The 20,089-nt window shown below is 38.8% G+C and overlaps 1 protein-coding gene across 1 annotated transcript in view; it reads right to left on the bottom strand.

The window, feature by feature from the left end:
• Nucleotides 1-5,939: 5,939 nt before the first annotated feature.
• Nucleotides 5,940-20,089, bottom strand: part of LOC107048690 (organic cation transporter protein) — a 39,653-nt gene continuing 25,503 nt past the window's right edge. Inside the window, exons 4-8 of the mRNA XM_015272004.1 lie at nucleotides 10,311-10,609; nucleotides 10,123-10,235; nucleotides 7,395-7,609; nucleotides 6,832-7,180; nucleotides 5,940-6,205 (exon numbers count right to left, since the gene is read on the bottom strand). Of these exons, the coding sequence (XP_015127490.1) occupies nucleotides 6,025-6,205; nucleotides 6,832-7,180; nucleotides 7,395-7,609; nucleotides 10,123-10,235; nucleotides 10,311-10,609 (1,157 nt within the window). The 3' untranslated portion in view covers nucleotides 5,940-6,024. The remainder of the gene's footprint in view (nucleotides 6,206-6,831; nucleotides 7,181-7,394; nucleotides 7,610-10,122; nucleotides 10,236-10,310; nucleotides 10,610-20,089) is intronic.

The following is a 20,089-nucleotide window of genomic DNA, read 5'->3' as shown; positions in this document are numbered from 1 at the left end:
CGTGAGCCGATTGAAAAATGATTATCTTAGTACCTGAAGAACCCCCAATCAATAAAAAATAATTAACAAAATCATTTGTTAATTACTAAACCACTATCGTATCGCTACTCTTGTTCGAGACTCGATCCGAGACTGGTTTCCACAATGTTCAAGGGACCCCCCATTCCTCCCTCTGTCGTGAGCCGATTGAAAAATCATTATCTTACTACCTAAAGAACCTCCAATTAATCAAAAATAATTAACAAACTCATTTGTTAATTACTAAACCACTCTCGTATCGCTACTCTCGTCCGAGACTCGATCCGAGACTGGTTTCCGCAATGTTCAAGGGACCCCCCATTCCTCCCTCTGTCGTGAGCCGATTGAAAAATCATTATCTTACTACCTAAAGAACCTCCAATTAATCAAAAATAATTAACAAACTCATTTGTTAATTACTAAACCACTCTCGTATCGCTACTCTCGTCCGAGACTCGATCCGAGACTGGTTTCCGCAATGTTCAAGGGACCCCCCATTCCTCCCTCTGTCGTGAGCCGATTGAAAAATCATTATCTTACTACCTAAAGAACCTCCAATTAATCAAAAATAATTAACAAACTCATTTGTTAATTACTAAACCACTCTCGTATCGCTACTCTCGTCCGAGACTCGATCCGAGACTGGTTTCCGCAATGTTCAAGGGACCCCCCATTCCTCCCTCTGCCGTGAGCCGATTGAAAAATCATTATCTTAGTACCTGAAGAACCCCCAATCAATAAAAAATAATTAACAAACTCATTCGTCAATTAATAAACCACTCTCGTATCGCTACTCTCGTCCGAGACTCGATCCGAGACTGGTTTCCGCAATGTTCAAGGGACCCCCCATTCCTCCCTCTGCCGTGAGCCGATTGAAAAATCATTATCTTAGTACCTGAAGAACCCCCAATCAATAAAAAATAATTAACAAACTCATTCGTCAATTAATAAACCACTCTCGTATCGCTACTCTCGTCCGAGACTCGATCCGAGACTGGTTTCCGCAATGTTCAAGGGACCCCCCATTCCTCCCTCTGCCGTGAGCCGATTGAAAAATCATTATCTTAGTACCTGAAGAACCCCCAATCAATAAAAAATAATTAACAAACTCATTCGTCAATTAATAAACCACTCTCGTATCGCTACTCTCGTCCGAGACTCGATCCGAGACTGGTTTCCGCAATGTTCAAGGGACCCCCCATTCCTCCCTCTGCCGTGAGCCGATTGAAAAATCATTATCTTAGTACCTGAAGAACCCCCAATCAATAAAAAATAATTAACAAACTCATTCGTCAATTAATAAACCACTCTCGTATCGCTACTCTCGTCCGAGACTCGATCCGAGACTGGTTTCCGCAATGTTCAAGGGACCCCCCATTCCTCCCTCTGCCGTGAGCCGATTGAAAAATCATTATCTTAGTACCTGAAGAACCCCCAATCAATAAAAAATAATTAACAAACTCATTCGTCAATTAATAAACCACTCTCGTATCGCTACTCTCGTCCGAGACTCGATCCGAGACTGGTTTCCGCAATGTTCAAGGGACCCCCCATTCCTCCCTCTGCCGTGAGCCGATTGAAAAATCATTATCTTAGTACCTGAAGAACCCCCAATCAATAAAAAATAATTAACAAACTCATTCGTCAATTAATAAACCACTCTCGTATCGCTACTCTCGTCCGAGACTCGATCCGAGACTGGTTTCCGCAATGTTCAAGGGACCCCCCATTCCTCCCTCTGCCGTGAGCCGATTGAAAAATCATTATCTTAGTACCTGAAGAACCCCCAATCAATAAAAAATAATTAACAAACTCATTCGTCAATTAATAAACCACTCTCGTATCGCTACTCTCGTCCGAGACTCGATCCGAGACTGGTTTCCGCAATGTTCAAGGGACCCCCCATTCCTCCCTCTGCCGTGAGCCGATTGAAAAATCATTATCTTAGTACCTGAAGAACCCCCAATCAATAAAAAATAATTAACAAACTCATTCGTCAATTAATAAACCACTCTCGTATCGCTACTCTCGTCCGAGACTCGATCCGAGACTGGTTTCCGCAATGTTCAAGGGACCCCCCATTCCTCCCTCTGCCGTGAGCCGATTGAAAAATCATTATCTTAGTACCTGAAGAACCCCCAATCAATAAAAAATAATTAACAAACTCATTCGTCAATTAATAAACCACTCTCGTATCGCTACTCTCGTCCGAGACTCGATCCGAGACTGGTTTCCGCAATGTTCAAGGGACCCCCCATTCCTCCCTCTGCCGTGAGCCGATTGAAAAATCATTATCTTAGTACCTGAAGAACCCCCAATCAATAAAAAATAATTAACAAACTCATTCGTCAATTAATAAACCACTCTCGTATCGCTACTCTCGTCCGAGACTCGATCCGAGACTGGTTTCCGCAATGTTCAAGGGACCCCCCATTCCTCCCTCTGCCGTGAGCCGATTGAAAAATCATTATCTTAGTACCTGAAGAACCCCCAATCAATAAAAAATAATTAACAAACTCATTCGTCAATTAATAAACCACTCTCGTATCGCTACTCTCGTCCGAGACTCGATCCGAGACTGGTTTCCGCAATGTTCAAGGGACCCCCCATTCCTCCCTCTGCCGTGAGCCGATTGAAAAATCATTATCTTAGTACCTGAAGAACCCCCAATCAATAAAAAATAATTAACAAACTCATTCGTCAATTAATAAACCACTCTCGTATCGCTACTCTCGTCCGAGACTCGATCCGAGACTGGTTTCCGCAATGTTCAAGGGACCCCCCATTCCTCCCTCTGCCGTGAGCCGATTGAAAAATCATTATCTTAGTACCTGAAGAACCCCCAATCAATAAAAAATAATTAACAAACTCATTCGTCAATTAATAAACCACTCTCGTATCGCTACTCTCGTCCGAGACTCGATCCGAGACTGGTTTCCGCAATGTTCAAGGGACCCCCCATTCCTCCCTCTGCCGTGAGCCGATTGAAAAATCATTATCTTAGTACCTGAAGAACCCCCAATCAATAAAAAATAATTAACAAACTCATTCGTCAATTAATAAACCACTCTCGTATCGCTACTCTCGTCCGAGACTCGATCCGAGACTGGTTTCCGCAATGTTCAAGGGACCCCCCATTCCTCCCTCTGCCGTGAGCCGATTGAAAAATCATTATCTTAGTACCTGAAGAACCCCCAATCAATAAAAAATAATTAACAAACTCATTCGTCAATTAATAAACCACTCTCGTATCGCTACTCTCGTCCGAGACTCGATCCGAGACTGGTTTCCGCAATGTTCAAGGGACCCCCCATTCCTCCCTCTGCCGTGAGCCGATTGAAAAATCATTATCTTAGTACCTGAAGAACCCCCAATCAATAAAAAATAATTAACAAACTCATTCGTCAATTAATAAACCACTCTCGTATCGCTACTCTCGTCCGAGACTCGATCCGAGACTGGTTTCCGCAATGTTCAAGGGACCCCCCATTCCTCCCTCTGCCGTGAGCCGATTGAAAAATCATTATCTTAGTACCTGAAGAACCCCCAATCAATAAAAAATAATTAACAAACTCATTCGTCAATTAATAAACCACTCTCGTATCGCTACTCTCGTCCGAGACTCGATCCGAGACTGGTTTCCGCAATGTTCAAGGGACCCCCCATTCCTCCCTCTGCCGTGAGCCGATTGAAAAATCATTATCTTAGTACCTGAAGAACCCCCAATCAATAAAAAATAATTAACAAACTCATTCGTCAATTAATAAACCACTCTCGTATCGCTACTCTCGTCCGAGACTCGATCCGAGACTGGTTTCCGCAATGTTCAAGGGACCCCCCATTCCTCCCTCTGCCGTGAGCCGATTGAAAAATCATTATCTTAGTACCTGAAGAACCCCCAATCAATAAAAAATAATTAACAAACTCATTCGTCAATTAATAAACCACTCTCGTATCGCTACTCTCGTCCGAGACTCGATCCGAGACTGGTTTCCGCAATGTTCAAGGGACCCCCCATTCCTCCCTCTGCCGTGAGCCGATTGAAAAATCATTATCTTAGTACCTGAAGAACCCCCAATCAATAAAAAATAATTAACAAACTCATTCGTCAATTAATAAACCACTCTCGTATCGCTACTCTCGTCCGAGACTCGATCCGAGACTGGTTTCCGCAATGTTCAAGGGACCCCCCATTCCTCCCTCTGCCGTGAGCCGATTGAAAAATCATTATCTTAGTACCTGAAGAACCCCCAATCAATAAAAAATAATTAACAAACTCATTCGTCAATTAATAAACCACTCTCGTATCGCTACTCTCGTCCGAGACTCGATCCGAGACTGGTTTCCGCAATGTTCAAGGGACCCCCCATTCCTCCCTCTGCCGTGAGCCGATTGAAAAATCATTATCTTAGTACCTGAAGAACCCCCAATCAATAAAAAATAATTAACAAACTCATTCGTCAATTAATAAACCACTCTCGTATCGCTACTCTCGTCCGAGACTCCATCCGAGACTGCTTTCAGCAATGTTTAAGGGACCCTCAATTACCCTCTCTACCTACATTGGGTCCACAAAGGATTTTCAACTTATCTAATGCACCCTCAATTAATAAACAAATTGATTTGTGAAGGCATAAACAACTCTCGGATGCACTCTCCGATGAGAGTCTTTACTGGAGTTTGGCGCCCTAACCTCCGAAAATCCGAGAGTCGAATGAGTGTCCATTCCGAGAATCCCTGGTCTCGGACTGATCCACCAGGGTATTCAGTGAAAATTTCGTTAAAATCTTATTCAATTAAAACAGGAATTGCAGCGTTGCTTGGGCACAATGTGAAAGAATATTCATGAAACTTCATGTTCAGAATTTTCCAGTCTTCGCTTCCCTCTTCCGTTCCACTTTGATCCTTACCAGACGCATTCAATAATTTTTTATTGAAATTATCTAACCAACGCTGATGCCTTTACAGCAATTTCGAGGCTTCCTCCTCATTCATCATTTTTCCACAATTCCATTCGACGATTTCGTCAACTTATAATTTTTCTAAAACCTCGAAAATTTTCCTGAACTTTCCATAAAATCTGGAAATTTCCTCAATTTTTTTTAGAGAATTTGAAAGTTCTGTAAAATTGGTAAGAAAACAAGATGTTTCTCAAATATTTAAAAACGACTTATTGATTTCGGCGAATCAGAGTGCAGTACTCGGAGTCACGTGACACTTCCACATCATGTTTATTTTGCAACTTTGCAACCCTTGTGTTACGTTTCTCTGTAAATTTACATGGATTTCACAATATTTTCTTTCGTGATAATCAAATTAGTGTGGACAGAAACAGACAATATCAACTGATAGATTATTGTGCATTATTTGCTCGTTATTTCAGGCTAGAGATATGCTTTGAAACTCGCGCTCATTTTCGCAAAAATCGCTAATGAAAATGTTCGTTCACAGCGCTCATTTTTCCATGCCATCTGTTGATGTCCTCCTGAAGCTTGTACCTGACGGATCACTCGATAAGGGGGTTTTCCACGTAGTCTAGCGTTAGTCCAAAGAGGATAGTCGATCAAGGTTCGATTGATCGACCATCGATCAACCAACGAACCACCGTTGATCGACTAACCATCGACCAATGATCGACCATCGATCAATCTGTCAGGGGTCGATATATCATTAGAGATATTTCCAGTTCGACTTTTTTCCCTCATATCTGTTTTGATAAAGGATGACGATATGAATCGACCGGTCAGTTTTGTCCATTACATCCGTAGGCGTAACATTCGTATTCATCGGGGCTTCCCCTGACTATGAATGCTCTCACATGGGAACATTAAGAAATCACCCAATTCCCTTTGACTCTTCAACCCACCACTTCCTTTTGCTTCCATAGTCACAAAAGATCCATCAAAATATAATTACAAATATTATGTATACTCTTAGACATATTTTATTCCTGACTCTTGAAATTGGAAAGTAAAAAAGTTTTACAATTTGTATTTTATCGCTAAATCACAGCCTAACGACCTCGACAGGTGAGCTAGGGATGCCTTTGCGCGACCTAATACTGGATCTCTGGATCATACTGCTTCTGAAGGCTTCACCACGTAGGGAAGTGCCGAAGTTACTTCTCAAGCTGCCTGTCCTGTAATGTCTGATTATTTCGGGCCTCTGTTTCTCGTCTTCCGCTTTTCTGTAACGAAAACAAGCAGGGAATTGATTTTGTCTTCGTATGGTATAGTTATTTTTACTCATAAATTAATAATCTGCATTCGAATGGTCTTTCGCACATGATTTTGTTCTATCGTATATAATTCTTGAGATTTCTTCTTCAAAAGCCTAGCGAATTCGCTAGACAATTTTATTGGATTTTTATTGAAATGTTCTATAGAACAATATTCTATAGAAAAAGTTGATAGAATTCGATTTGTCTACTATACAACTTATTCTATTGAGATATTTTCTATATAATTTTTTCGTTACGCCAAAGAAATTCTATAGAAAAAACGCAACATTCATCCGGAAGCCAATGATATCAATAATCAATAAGGGCGATACACCCCTTTTGTTCTCATTATTTGGAGATGCGCCCACTTGTCATTATCAAAATTAATTGGTGAAAAACGTTGGAAAAAATCGGTGAATTCAATTTCACGATTAAAAAAGAATATACGCCCCCTTGGCTATACAGCGACGAAATGATCATGATGGATTATATATAAAGTGACCCCCATATGACCCGCATACGATCCCCATATGAAGCCTGAAAATTTTTGTGTTGTCTTGATTTACAAAATTATTATATAAAGAGATACTCACTTCATAAGACATGGCATGTCCCATAATCCCTGTTCCTTCCCAAACTCCTCCCCGTCTTGCAGAGTTTGTGGCAAGTCCTTATCAAGAGTCTCTGGTAGAAACAAGGCGAGAACTCCCCCAACAATACCGAATAATCCAAGAAGGAGAAGAGGAAGAATGGGTGAAATAACGGCAATATAGACGACAAATGGAGCTGCTATACTGGCAACGTATCCCATCGTATGAATCAGAGCGACTCCCTGAGCCCTCACCACTGTTGGCAGCAATTCGGCCGCGTACTGCAGGCCAATGTTGTATGATATATTCACGCAGAATCTTCCCAGTATCGCTAGGGACGCTGCATACATGTCTGGGGATTGAGCATAATGTTAAAGGATGGTTAAAGTTTTTATTGGAATTTTTGTACTACATGAACTTCAGACTACATTCATCACACAGACAACAAGATGGGGAATTGACCGTCAAGATTGCGGGAATAAAAGCTGAAATGGTCCTCGAAACGCAGTGGAATATGTGTAAGTCAGCAGAGGAAAATATGAAGGTGTCAAGTGTTCACGACTCACTATTTGTAACAGCACAAGCCCAGATGCTGAATATACCAGAAACGACCATTGAGCCACAAGCAAGCCACCTGCGTCCCCATCGATCAAGGACTAGAGTCAATAACGTGTCCGCAGGCAATTCAGTAGCTGCTGCTATTGTAAACGTCACAAAGACATTTAACCCGAGGTTGTCGACGTTACGCACGTGACCGTCAAACACGAGGGATATTGCCATCCTGTTGGAGAAAAGCAATTCATCAAACTCGAGCAAAATAAACAGATATTTATAATGACAAGCTGTCCAGAGCAGGCCTTCGGTTAATAATTCGACCCATCTTCGCGTATGTCTATTATACAGTAAATCCTCCGCAAGTGCTTTGTTGGGTCGCAACGGAGTATTAAAAATTCAATTTATAAATCATTCATCAGTAATTTAAAAATATCACTTGGAGACATTAATTATAATGAATTCCATGAGTCTGTAGCAGTCAATTCCACTGTTTATACAAATTGTAACATTTGCGTATTTCCCGAGTTCAACTCAAAAGTGAAACTATATCTTATTTTATCCGCTGTGCGACAACCGTCGACAGTTGAAAGCACCCCTCCAAAAGGCCTTATACCTGTTGCGTTAACAACAGTTAGGGTTGTATCAACAACCCTAAGGACGCATCACAGCAACACGTTGAAAACCAAAACGATCAGCCCTCGTCGAGCAGTCAGTAATCACATACCAAACGCCCCATCCATGCAATATTACGAATCAATTTCTCCCTGTGAAATACTCAAGTGAATCTAGTCAGATTTTTAATTCAAATCAAGCATTTTCAATCCATTTTTAATCAATCATTTCCAACTTAATACACAATTTCTGATCGTTTTAAGTTATATCTCGTCAAAGTATTTCAACTCTAGACATTTACTGATCATTCGCATGAACAAATCACAAAAATTGTATTTAACAACAAGCAAGAGTTCTAGATACTTGTAACATACTCAAGAAACAAAATCAATGGTAAATATCACATATCTCTATTAAACAGTTAAATCTTGAAACCAAACTCGCATAATTCAATTTAATAAATGAAATAAAATGAAAGTCGTAAGTAATCTAAGTGAGCTTAGTTGTTGGTTCAGGAGTATCGCCCTGTCGGTACATTGATAGACTGATTCATTTATTCCAAACGAGATTCGTTAACTATATTAACGAATGGTTCACTTAAAAAGTGAAAATGGATTCAAACAAGGCTCCTCAAATGTGCATTTGTTAACTATTAACAAATGGACATTTGGTGAAACCAAATAGACCCTCATCTCCAACCAAATCCATTCGTTAACAATAACTAATCCTTTCTATCAGTGTATACAATATGTTCAGTTGCGGGGGATAGATTACTGCGAAGTAGCACTTATGCTGGCGCCCCACTCCTGCTAGTGAAAGAGCGAGAGCGCTTGGCTAGACATGTGAGACCGTTGGTGGGGGAAGAGCCCCGAGGGTGGTTACTCGCGAAGTAACAAAATTCAGATAAATCACTGCGCATTAGCTCACGTGCATTGAACAGAGAACGAGCGACGTTCGAGAGAGAACATGTGCGGATGGGAATGGATTGGTGGGGGAATGATTCTCTTCACGCCGTTAGACAGTGAGCTCTTTGGGGGCGAATACTTGCGGAATACAGTAGATATCCAGCAATAGGTATCCAGCAGTTCGCATACTTTTTGCACCGCAAGACCTAACTGTTTGCGTAATTCCCCTCTTGCTCTCTTCATCCCCTCCATTGCTCTCTACTTCCCTGGCGCTCGTCCTAATAAACCAATCAGATGTCAGTAGTGAGCGGGACGATTGAGAAGCGTCATAAGAATGAACCAGGTACCTCTCTTAACTTGAAAATGAACACTGATCAAAAATTCATTAATATAATTCATTAAACAAAGTATTCACGTGATCTATATTTATTGGAGTCGAGTATCACAATGAATTACGTCATAAACTACCTTAATAATGACGACGTTTGCAGTAGAACTAAAATTAAAATTGACATAACAAAATATAATTCGGAAATGCAGGAATGACCTATCCTCAGGGTAACTTTGATGAATTTGACAGCTTCACTCTTCAATCAGTCGGAATACATTGAGTTTGCGAGACATTGTTAAAGTATTTGTTGAGAATTTTCAGTTGCAGACAAATTTGTTATTCATGTGTCTAGATAAACTGGCACAAACATGAGGCGATAAAATCATTTGTTAAAAAAACGTTCTGCATTTCTAAAGGAGATAGTTCAATAGCTTCAGAGTTTCTCAGATTCATTGGAACATTTCTCATTATTCAATGCATCGACTTTGAATCGAATTTGAAATACCAGATGTGCGCATTAGGTTACACGCATGTCTCAGAAACAGGGGATTAATTACAAAAGGGATAAGAGGGCGGTTCATAATATGCGAATATCTAGAGCGAAAATATGCAAACACCTAGATCCTATGTGTTTTGCCAGTATGCGAATTCTAGATTCCACTGAATTGGCATTTGCCCCCATCACAGTGAGGGGATAAAGCCACCAGGATTAGAAGAAGAACGCTTACGGAGGATTTATTGTACATATACTACATAGAAATAATAACGTACGAGAGTTATTATTGTACTTTAAAAAAAATAGCCTATCAAATTCGATGAAAATGAACAGAAATTAGTGTTTAGAACTTAACTGTTCGATGAAATCTAAATATCAGATGGTACTGTACTCACCAAATGATAATTAATAAAATTGTAATACTACGAAGTCGTGGAGTCTTGAATAAATCAATGACAGAGTATCCATTCTCAGCTTCCTCCGCCTTCTTTGCTCTCTCGCAGCTCTCCTACAACGAAAAAAAAATCAATCATTGTAACTTCAAATCGATTAAGTAAATCCATCATGATAATATAAGAATTACCTTGAAGCGGCGATATACACTGGCTGGCACTCGTGTTCCATTGATTCTCTCGAACTTGTTCAAGATCTTAACAGCCTTGTCGACTTGACCCATACTCACTAGCCACCTGGCGCTCTCCGGCACAAACCAGGGTGTTGCAATTGCCAGCAATAGTGGTAGCGATGTTGCTATGCAAGTCATTCGCCAGTCAGCGAGAAAATATGCAATCCAGGGGAGAATGCATGCCGCGAATGTGAAGAACAAGGCTATTGACATGTTTGCTACGAAGGTACGCCATTTTGGACCCACGTACTCAAGAACTGTGGAGGAGAGTTATTTTTTAAGATTCATGAGGCATTTTTATGAGCTATTAATTTTTTCGAAAAATTTATGATCCATGGATACAAAATAATCAACTGAATACAGAATGATCTATCAAGTTGACCGATTCTGTCAAATCTTGTCCGAATTCTACATTTCTGGTCAGAAATTGACGATGAATGACGTGAATTTAGAACAGGTCTGACATATTGAGTATAATAGAATCTGTCAAAGTATGTCATCATATTGTAGTGAATCTAATTTTCCCAATTCCATTTTACCGTTTATGCATTCTTTTCTTTCCTCCGAATTTCTTTTCTGAAGTTAGTGTCACTCAATTAGTTTCATGCATTCTATTTTATCTTATCGCCTCTCCTTTTTGTACTTCTCCTTGCCTCGTTTTTAATTTAATAAACTCTCATTTCTACCTGCGGGCTCTTCAATATGATCTAAATATTATGTCAGTATTTGACAGATTAGGGGGTTACGTCCCCTGCTCGCTCTGCTCGCTAAACCCCATATGACCCCATCAACCTTGTGACGCTTATTTTGACCCTTGTGACCCTTAATTTTGAAGTCTTAATTTCGAGTATCAAATTTTCATCGCCGGAAATCGATTTGAATTTTTATAACATGGAGATTATGTAATATTTTTACTTTTCTCGAGGACTTTTCAGCACAGATACTTGTCAAACAATGTCATAATATGGCAAATTCTGACATATTTAGTATGACAAAAACTGTGAAACATTGAGAATTTCTTGAAGTTATTCATCATCTCCAGATCACCGTCAAATCGTTCCGTCCAGCTGCTAGAAACATAACAAATTTTTTAAGCAATCCTTCAAATTTTTTCATCCTCTTTCCGCTGAGAATTCATGGCGTAAAGTTTTCCTTGTATTCCAACACATTTTTTTTTCCTCCCGAGGCCTCTTATATTAAAAATACATTGCACTCCGTGAGAAACGGGTGAACGCACGCCCCTTACGGCTTCCGTCCTCTCCGTACCCGTAAAATCTTGAGATTACTCTACCAGAAAAATTCAATAATGCGAGCAAAGATTTTTACCCATAAAGAATTTACGCATGACCAGAAATAGCAAGTGGGAAATCGCTTTTATATTAATATATTATGGTTTTTTTGCTAACAAATTAGATACTTCCGAATGGTCATTTTGCACATCATCTGCTTTTATAGTATCTAATTCATCTTTTTATATCGACACCTTAATAACAGACACGCGTAAGTGCGATGAGTTCCCTGTGTGTAGATACGCTTGTTTGTTATTATGGTGTCGACATCATTTTATTAAATGCAATAAAATTTTTTCACTAGAGATTCATTTATCCTTGCCATATATACCCTATTCAAATTTTTACGTATTTGCGGTTCCATGGGCCAACTTCCTCTCGAACCGTGTCGCATTGTACCTCAGGAGCTGCACCCCACGTACAGACTCTCCTGGTGACCAAGAGAAACCATGGAAAACCTTGGTGGACACGGCCGTCCATCGACCGAGCTTCATCAGAGAATGTTTTTTTAACACACTTCGATGATTCTCGGTGTCTAGACTTCCGTTCGAAGGTTTCCGAAAGATTAAAAAATTCCAATTGCTCCAAGCCGTACTCGAACCCACGCCTCACGAGTCACGTCATCCGGCCGAGCGATTTAATCACTTCGGCCACCGTCGCCGATTCCTTCACTAATCAATTGCGTTATAAAGAGGTTCAGAAATTCAGGATGCGCTCCTGATTCTGACCCTTATCTATGACCCTCATGAGATGAATCAGGAGCGTATCCTGAATTTCTAAACCTCCATATTTTTTTATTATATGGAGAGATATTCTTTCATATTGGAAATTTCATCAAATATTAAAGTAAATTGAAATCTCTAGTGCTTTAATATGATAAAATCTCTATAAGTTCATATGGGATCACGTGAGGATTATATGGCGATTAAATCCTTGAAAAATAATGATAAAGAATATAGCTCATCCTATTCTATGTGAATAAATAGAAAAATGAAAATGTGAGTCTCAAGACAAAAAGCGTTGGTTGTAGCCTATTGTAAGTAATAAAACTCTCAATATTTCAAAGGAGGTCAATTATTCTATCAATTTTTTTTCTATATAATACGAACACCTAAACAGACCAAAGAAGATTGGGGGGGGGGNGGGGGGGGGGGAGAGCGAAGCCCCCCCGGGGATTGGCGAGCGAAGCGAGCAGGGGGCGAAGCCCCCTAGTATATCTATACCATACGTTCATTCGATGAAAGTGAAGTCGAATTAGATCATATTAAGGGGAGAAAACCCTTCGGACGTCCGAAACCGACTCAAAAAACATCATTTCTTCACATTTCATAACATTCTAGACCATTTGCAATCACAATTAGAAAAGCGAAAAATTGGTCAAATACAAGACTTAAAATAGTGGGAAAAATGTACAGTGAACTGCATTATCAATAGAAACACTCTCATCCGACAGTCCCTCAGCTGGAATCCCCTTTCGATTTTTTACCGGGAGCCTCGCACTCTTCCATTTCCATAGCACATCTTGTCACCCATCCTCTCAGTAATCGCACTCAACGCGGCTTAGCTTTTCATATCTCAACCTTGTGAATCATGACAGTGCATTTAGCCCCAGAGGTCACACAATCGTACACAAAATTGTTTCACACTGTTTTCAGTTTTGAAAGAGAAAAAAAACGATTTCTCATCAGACGTCGATATTATTCTAGTAATCTCATGTGACCTTGAGTTAATCTTTGAACCTGTCAGAGACAAAACAATAACCAAAAGATTAATCTGAGAACCGTTAATTGTCAGAAGGCCACGGAATCGTTATGAACGCCTCGCGTATTTCTTTTCCACAATTCCGTTGCAAAAGCCATCCAATTATGGTAATCATGTGAAAATGAGTGGACGGGACTCCCCGCTACGTCATGACGAGCGTCTTCAGTGCGTCTAGAGGTAATGCGTAACGATGAATTACAGTTATTTCGATTATTCAATATTCACTTTCGATGCGTTATTACGCAAATTTGATTACCTTCACTGCAGTGACTCGGATGAAGATGCCACTGATGGAGATATGACGGGAGGAATGTGATGATGAACATTTAATTATGGCGCAAGAAAAATAACGAAAGCTCTCCAGAAAGATGGAAAATAAATTTGAAGAGGAAAGGGCACGTATGACAAAATTTTATAGAAAAACCTAGCGCATTCATTGGAAATTCTATTGTACTTCTATTGAACTTTCTATTAGTTTTTCTTGATTGCACTGAAGAATTCTGCAGTTTATTCAGCAGCTAAACAGAAACGTTCAATGGAAAATATTCTATAGGCACAATTTATAGAATTAGATTTTTCTATAGAACTCGTTCTATCGAAATAGTTTTTATATTAAACATTTTTAAACCTTAAACGTTTAATTTGCAGACAGTAAACAGTATAGATAAGTTTTCGTACATAAAACTCAGATTACACTGACTTCATATTTTTATCAAACATTTATCCAGGAATTTATTAATCATGTCAAGAGAATTGTCTGGCTAAAAACTCTCGGACGCAGTATAACGGAAAATAATTTTCATCACGCTGTGCGAAAAAGTAACTTTTTAGGCACGCTTCGCCTAAAACGTCCCTTTTCCACACATTGTGATGAAAAATATCGTTCAATACTCGTGGGAAAAGTGTTTTTTGGATCGTGGGAGGTTTATAGCACGAGCTGAAGGCTCTTTTTTGCACTCGTAACGAAATATACTATTTCCGAATACCGAGATATTTTCTGTAGAAATTCTGGGACTCAAATTTTTTCTGTATGATTTTTTAATGACAAGAGCGGAAAAATAAAGTAGCAAAAATTAGGAAATTGTGAGGAATTTCTATAGAAAATGCCTCGACAGGAAAAGTCGTATAGAAAAATGAATTTTTACTGATTGTTTCTTTGAACTAATTCCAATTGGACGTTTTCTATAAAAAACGCACAATAAAACTGCAAAATTTACGAATAGATTTGGCCTAAAACTAGTAGAATTTTCAATAGAAGTTTAATAGAAATTCCATAGAATTTTCTATGGAATTCGCTAGGAATTCTGTTGGACTTCTATTCAACTTTCTATTAGTTCCTTCCCGATTCTATAGAACAATTCCGCAACTTATATGCGCATTTTTTTACAATGGAAATTTTCACTAGGAAATATTCTATAGAAAAAATCAATAGAATTCGATTCTTCTATACAACTTATTCTATTGAGATATGTTCTATAGAAATTCCTCGACCCAAATTTTTCAAGTTTTTCTGCCCAAATTTTGTAATGCAAACAGACGAAAAATAGAGTGGAAAAAATTAGGAAATTGTGAGAAATTCCTGTAGAACATGTCTCAATAGGAAAAGTCGTATAGAAAGACGAAATTCTACTGAAAAAAATTAAATCCTTCTTTAAATTGAGAATTGAATTCTTCTATTGTATTCTATACAATAGTTTCAATAGGATATTTTCTATTTAAAGAACCACGCAGTAAAGCTGCGGGATTCCGCGCGGAATCTGCTGAAAACTCCTAGAAACTTCAGTAGAAGTTTAATAGAAATTGAATAGAATTTTCTATCGAATTTGTTAGGTTTTTCTCGGAATTTTTTTCATGTGTGGGAAATCGTCAAAGGATGGAAATTGATCAATCGATTAATCAAGGTAATGTATATCTGTCTGATTTTACACAATGAATTATTCAATTGGATGAACGATGGACTTTATGAAAAAATCTTGACTGCATTGAATCTAACAGAAGATGAATAATTTCTATAGCTAATTGTAAGATAGGTGTATATTCTGCATACATAGTTCACGAACATGAATAATAGACCGAAGGAATGTCTGTCCGGAGATGTTATGAATTCTTATCAAATATCATTTGAAACAGAAAACATTGTCGCATGACAATTCATCACGTGCACGTGCACTCATCAGACTTTAAAACAAGGAAATCGGATATGGAAGACTAGGAGTGTTTTTCCACTATCACACGGGTATTCTTATACAAGTGTCAATTGGAAATGAACTATCTGGATTAACTTCATCAAACTACCCGAGTGGAAATTCCGGTCTAGTCAGGTTTTGATCAAGTTTGGATCAAGTTAGACCTGACCACTGATCAGACTTGTTACGCCTCTGACCAATCCGGATTTGATCAGGACGAATGGATCCGAACTTGATCAGGTCAACTGTATGAAAACCGGATGACCTGTCAGTCAGTATCAATAACAATTATCAATGATAATTAATCCAAAACAAAAGATAATTCAATTCTTTCACCGTAGGCCGCTTCTCTTAATGAATCTCTACTGTTATTACCTTGAAAAAGCTTATTATTATTTTACCGATGCTGGGGATCGAACCAGGGACCCTATGATTATTAATCCTATGCCCTAACCACTACGCTATCGCGCTATTACTATTGAGTAACCTGTACATTGCTTATATGATTTGTATCGGGGTATTCGTTGAATTTACGATGATTCCTGATCTCGCGGATGTGCGTGTGTATTCTCAGAGATAAAATATGTTTAATTAAATTTTTATTTATTTCATTAATGAATAATAATAATGATAATAACAATAACATTAATAAATAAATGGACATTTGGTAATTTTTTTTCTCAAGATCATTTACGTGTAAGTTTGATACTCCTCTAATACGTATTTACGGCATGATCATCCCTCCCTTCTGTACATTTGAGAAGGGCTGACTGTTAATTAAATTGATTAATTAAATTAAATTCTTTAAATTAAATTAATTTAATTTATTTTAATTAAAGTATAATGATCCTTTTTAAAGATTGAAAATAATGATTGATAATGGTTGATAACACTTAATTTGAATAGTATAATAATAGTTAATTAAATTATCCGATAAACTTATTAAAATTGATCTCAGGTGGGCCGGATCAGAATCTGATCATTTTCTCTTCAATTGACCCCGTTCAAATGCCGATCAAAGACATCAAATCCGAATTTGCTCAAATTGGGGTCAGGCAGCCGATTTCAGGGTGAAATGGTGCCTACCTGATCAGAACTTGATCTGATTCTAGGACTGTTTTTTTCCGGACAACATCTCCCCAGAGAAAATCTCCCCGAAAAAGAGTTTCCCCGGACAAAATCTCCCTAAGAAAGGAATTTGCGATTAGGAAATCGGATCCGGCCAAAATAAGTCCCCCTCTGCAACCTTTCATATACTCCACACATCTCCAAATCACTCTCTTCGAATTTTTGTCATGAAGGTAATACGTATATCCTTCCTCATTCACTAGAATCGTGCCTCCTTTGTTTGATTTTGTAAATTTGAGCACTCCAGGAAATACAAGAAAAAAAAGTACTATCAACGGCCCGAATAATTATTTCCAACACTTTGAAATACAGTAGAACACACTTGTATGTATTCAACTGCTTGTCCTGGGAGCTCAATCCCGACTACCGAATTATCAACGATGGGAATAAAATGAGCCGAATTTTATCACCATCGACAATTACAGTTGTACACAAATCGCTTGAATAGCAACACACGAACAGGGATTAACCCACACATACAGTACTAAAAGTAGAGTGACACCTCGGGGATTAAATTCATACGGATTGTTATTTGCGGAAAATTTACCTCTCAGAAGACTCGTTGAAAGGAATTTTTTCGAGGAAATTTCGTAAAAAGCAATTGTCCAGGGAAATTTTTTTTCCAAAGGGTTTCTTTCAAGGGGAAATTTTTCTTCGGGGAGATTTTGTCCGGGGAAATTTTTTTTTTCGGGGAGATTTTGTCTGGGAGATTTTGTCTGGGGAATTTTTTTTCAGGGAGATTTTGTCCGGGAAATTTTGTCCGGGGAAAAACTGTCAGACTACCCTTGATTTGAATCATCCTGCAATTTTTCGGATCCGATTTACTGGATCAAAACTTGGTCAGGTTTTCAACAGGCATCATCTGATCCTGTCTACCCGATCAGAACTTGATCTGAACCCGCCTGTAGTTTTTCGGATTCGATCTGCTGGATCAGAACTTGGTCAGGCTCTCATCAGGCATCATCTGATCATGTCTACCTGATCAGAACTTGATCTGAACCCGTTTGTAGTTTTTCGGATCCGATCTGCTGGATCAAAACTTGGTCAGGTTCTCATCAGGAATTACTGGATCAGTCGAACCTTACAAAAACCTGATCGTGCTTCAGGTGGGCCTGAAGTAATTTCCACTCGGGTACACGTACGAAAGATTTAAGGCATTTACGGCGTAGTCAGAGGAGGTCGAAAAAAAGTTGAGAGATTGATGATTTTTTTTATACATTCTATGATTTTCTAGAAAGTTCTATGCAAACTTAGGAATTTTTCCAAAAACGTATTTTAACACGGGCTCTTATGAGAATTCAGAGAAAAATATCTCTGTATATAATAAAAAAATAAGACCAAAAATTCAGGCGACGCTTGGGATTTAGGAGTCACTAAAATTCAGGGGAGATTTCTGATTCAGGCGACGCTAAGGTGGCAATGTCGGCCCAGGGTCGGGCCAATGTTGGTCCAGGATTGAATCAATGTTGGTTCAGGGTCGGGCCATATATCGATACCCCCTCATATCTAAGAACCCCTTCATATATGCCCCCCTGATATATGCCTCCCTCATATATGCCCCCTCTCATACTCTCAGAACTGCTATTTCTGTTGCCTTTAACAGGTTTGCCTGATTGGTTTTGTTTTCTCTCTTTTTTTCATTTCTTCAATAACATTCATATTTTGGTACTCTTATTGTCTATCGTCCCTTTTGATTCACGTTTCATTAATAAATGTACATCTCCATATGCATCCATTAAAAATTGTCTATGCACATCTCATTTTACGGTTAAATTTGATTAATAAAACTGTTGAAGAAACCTCCATGGTCATACCCGCATGGTCGCATGGGGGGAGGGAGCGAGCGAAACGAGCGTGGTGGACGAAGTCCCCCCCCCCCTCGTGACGGTGAACGAAGCGAGCAGGGAGCGGAGCCCCCTAGTTAAAAATGAAAAAAAAGGCGCCATTTTCCTGAAATTTCGTACTTGGATGGAGCTTTCATGGAGGAACATTCAAAAAATAATCCAAGTGGCGTAGGAGAATTCTTTAGACCTTTCTAATTTAAAATACTTTTAAAAAATACGAATTCTGCGTGCGCAACTTGGAATAGCGACAACGTGGAGGTTAGGTATCGTGAAGGGTTAAGCGCGGCAAATATGAATGGAGTTGTGATGATACATTTCGCTATGAGAAGGAACATAACAGCTGAGTGAATTAGGGCTGCCAGCTTGTACCTCGAACAGCACGACGTTGTCACTTTTTCTATCCATATTAATTAGTTTCCAATTATCTAAAAGGCAAGCTAGCAAAATGAAAGAATGCTGGAAATATGTGGGAAAAAAGGAAAAGTTATTAAAAAAAGTATTTCGAACATAGAAATGATCGAAATAGATTGGAAATTTGTAATCGAAAGAAATGAGAGATCATAATTCATCATAATAAGAAATGAGAGATCATAATTAATCAATCGGTGCCACTGCACCCTCACCATTCGATCTTTCGGGAGATGTGTCAATTAAAATTCTGCATAATGCATGATTCCACACGATAAAATATAGATCCCAATAATAACCTCATAATCACGATGCATGAAATCACGATTAATCTCGGTATTAACAAGTTTTCTCCTCTCAATCGCGTAATTACTCTCACTTATGTAATCAATAATAACTGAAAGTCCAATGACCCCCACATTTTTACACTCATGTAAAAGTCAACAATTTCAAGATGCAGTATTGGATAACACGGATAATCTTGTGGTAAATGAGTCGACGACCCTGACTATGACAGGTACCCTGAGCTAATGGCGAGAAAAAAAAAAGATCATTGAGAAAAAAAATGAGGAAAGGAGAGTGAAGAAACCAATTGGATCGGAAAGACTTTGGGTGTGACCTTCATAGCCTCTCGATTCGAATGTCGCCGGAACCGGAGAAGGCGTAACAGTGACTGTTGCACGGTGACTCGATACAATTGTCAGTGGACATTAACTGCTGTACAAGTGTGACGGTCTTTTTCCCTTAGCTCCACTGGCACTACCTCAAGGTCGCTGTCACTGCTCATATCCGCGGGTTGAAGTATTGTATGAATAAACTTCGGTTGAGTCGTTGAGTGCAACAAGGAAAAGTAAATTCAAAAAGGCAAAAAAATTGTTCACCATTGATAATTTTTCCCATGAGTTCTAACTTTGATGAGTTTACAGATACCCAAGGATTTTAGCTATTTTTCCTCAATGAAATGCTTGTCTGCTTTTGTTGTCGAACATCAGAGCATTCATTGAAGCCCCATTTGACCCTAAGTTTCCGGAGATTTTTCAATTATTTTATTATTTAAATTTAGAAGATCTAAATTTGAATCTCAATATTAAACGTTTAGAAAACAGTTTTAAATCTAAAAA

The sequence above is a fragment of the Diachasma alloeum genome, unplaced genomic scaffold (assembly GCF_001412515.2).
Source record: "Diachasma alloeum isolate Michigan unplaced genomic scaffold, Dall2.0 Dall_scaffold_00196, whole genome shotgun sequence".
Taxonomy (NCBI): Eukaryota; Metazoa; Arthropoda; class Insecta; order Hymenoptera; family Braconidae; genus Diachasma; species Diachasma alloeum.
This window is presented reverse-complemented; position numbering and strand designations above follow the sequence as displayed.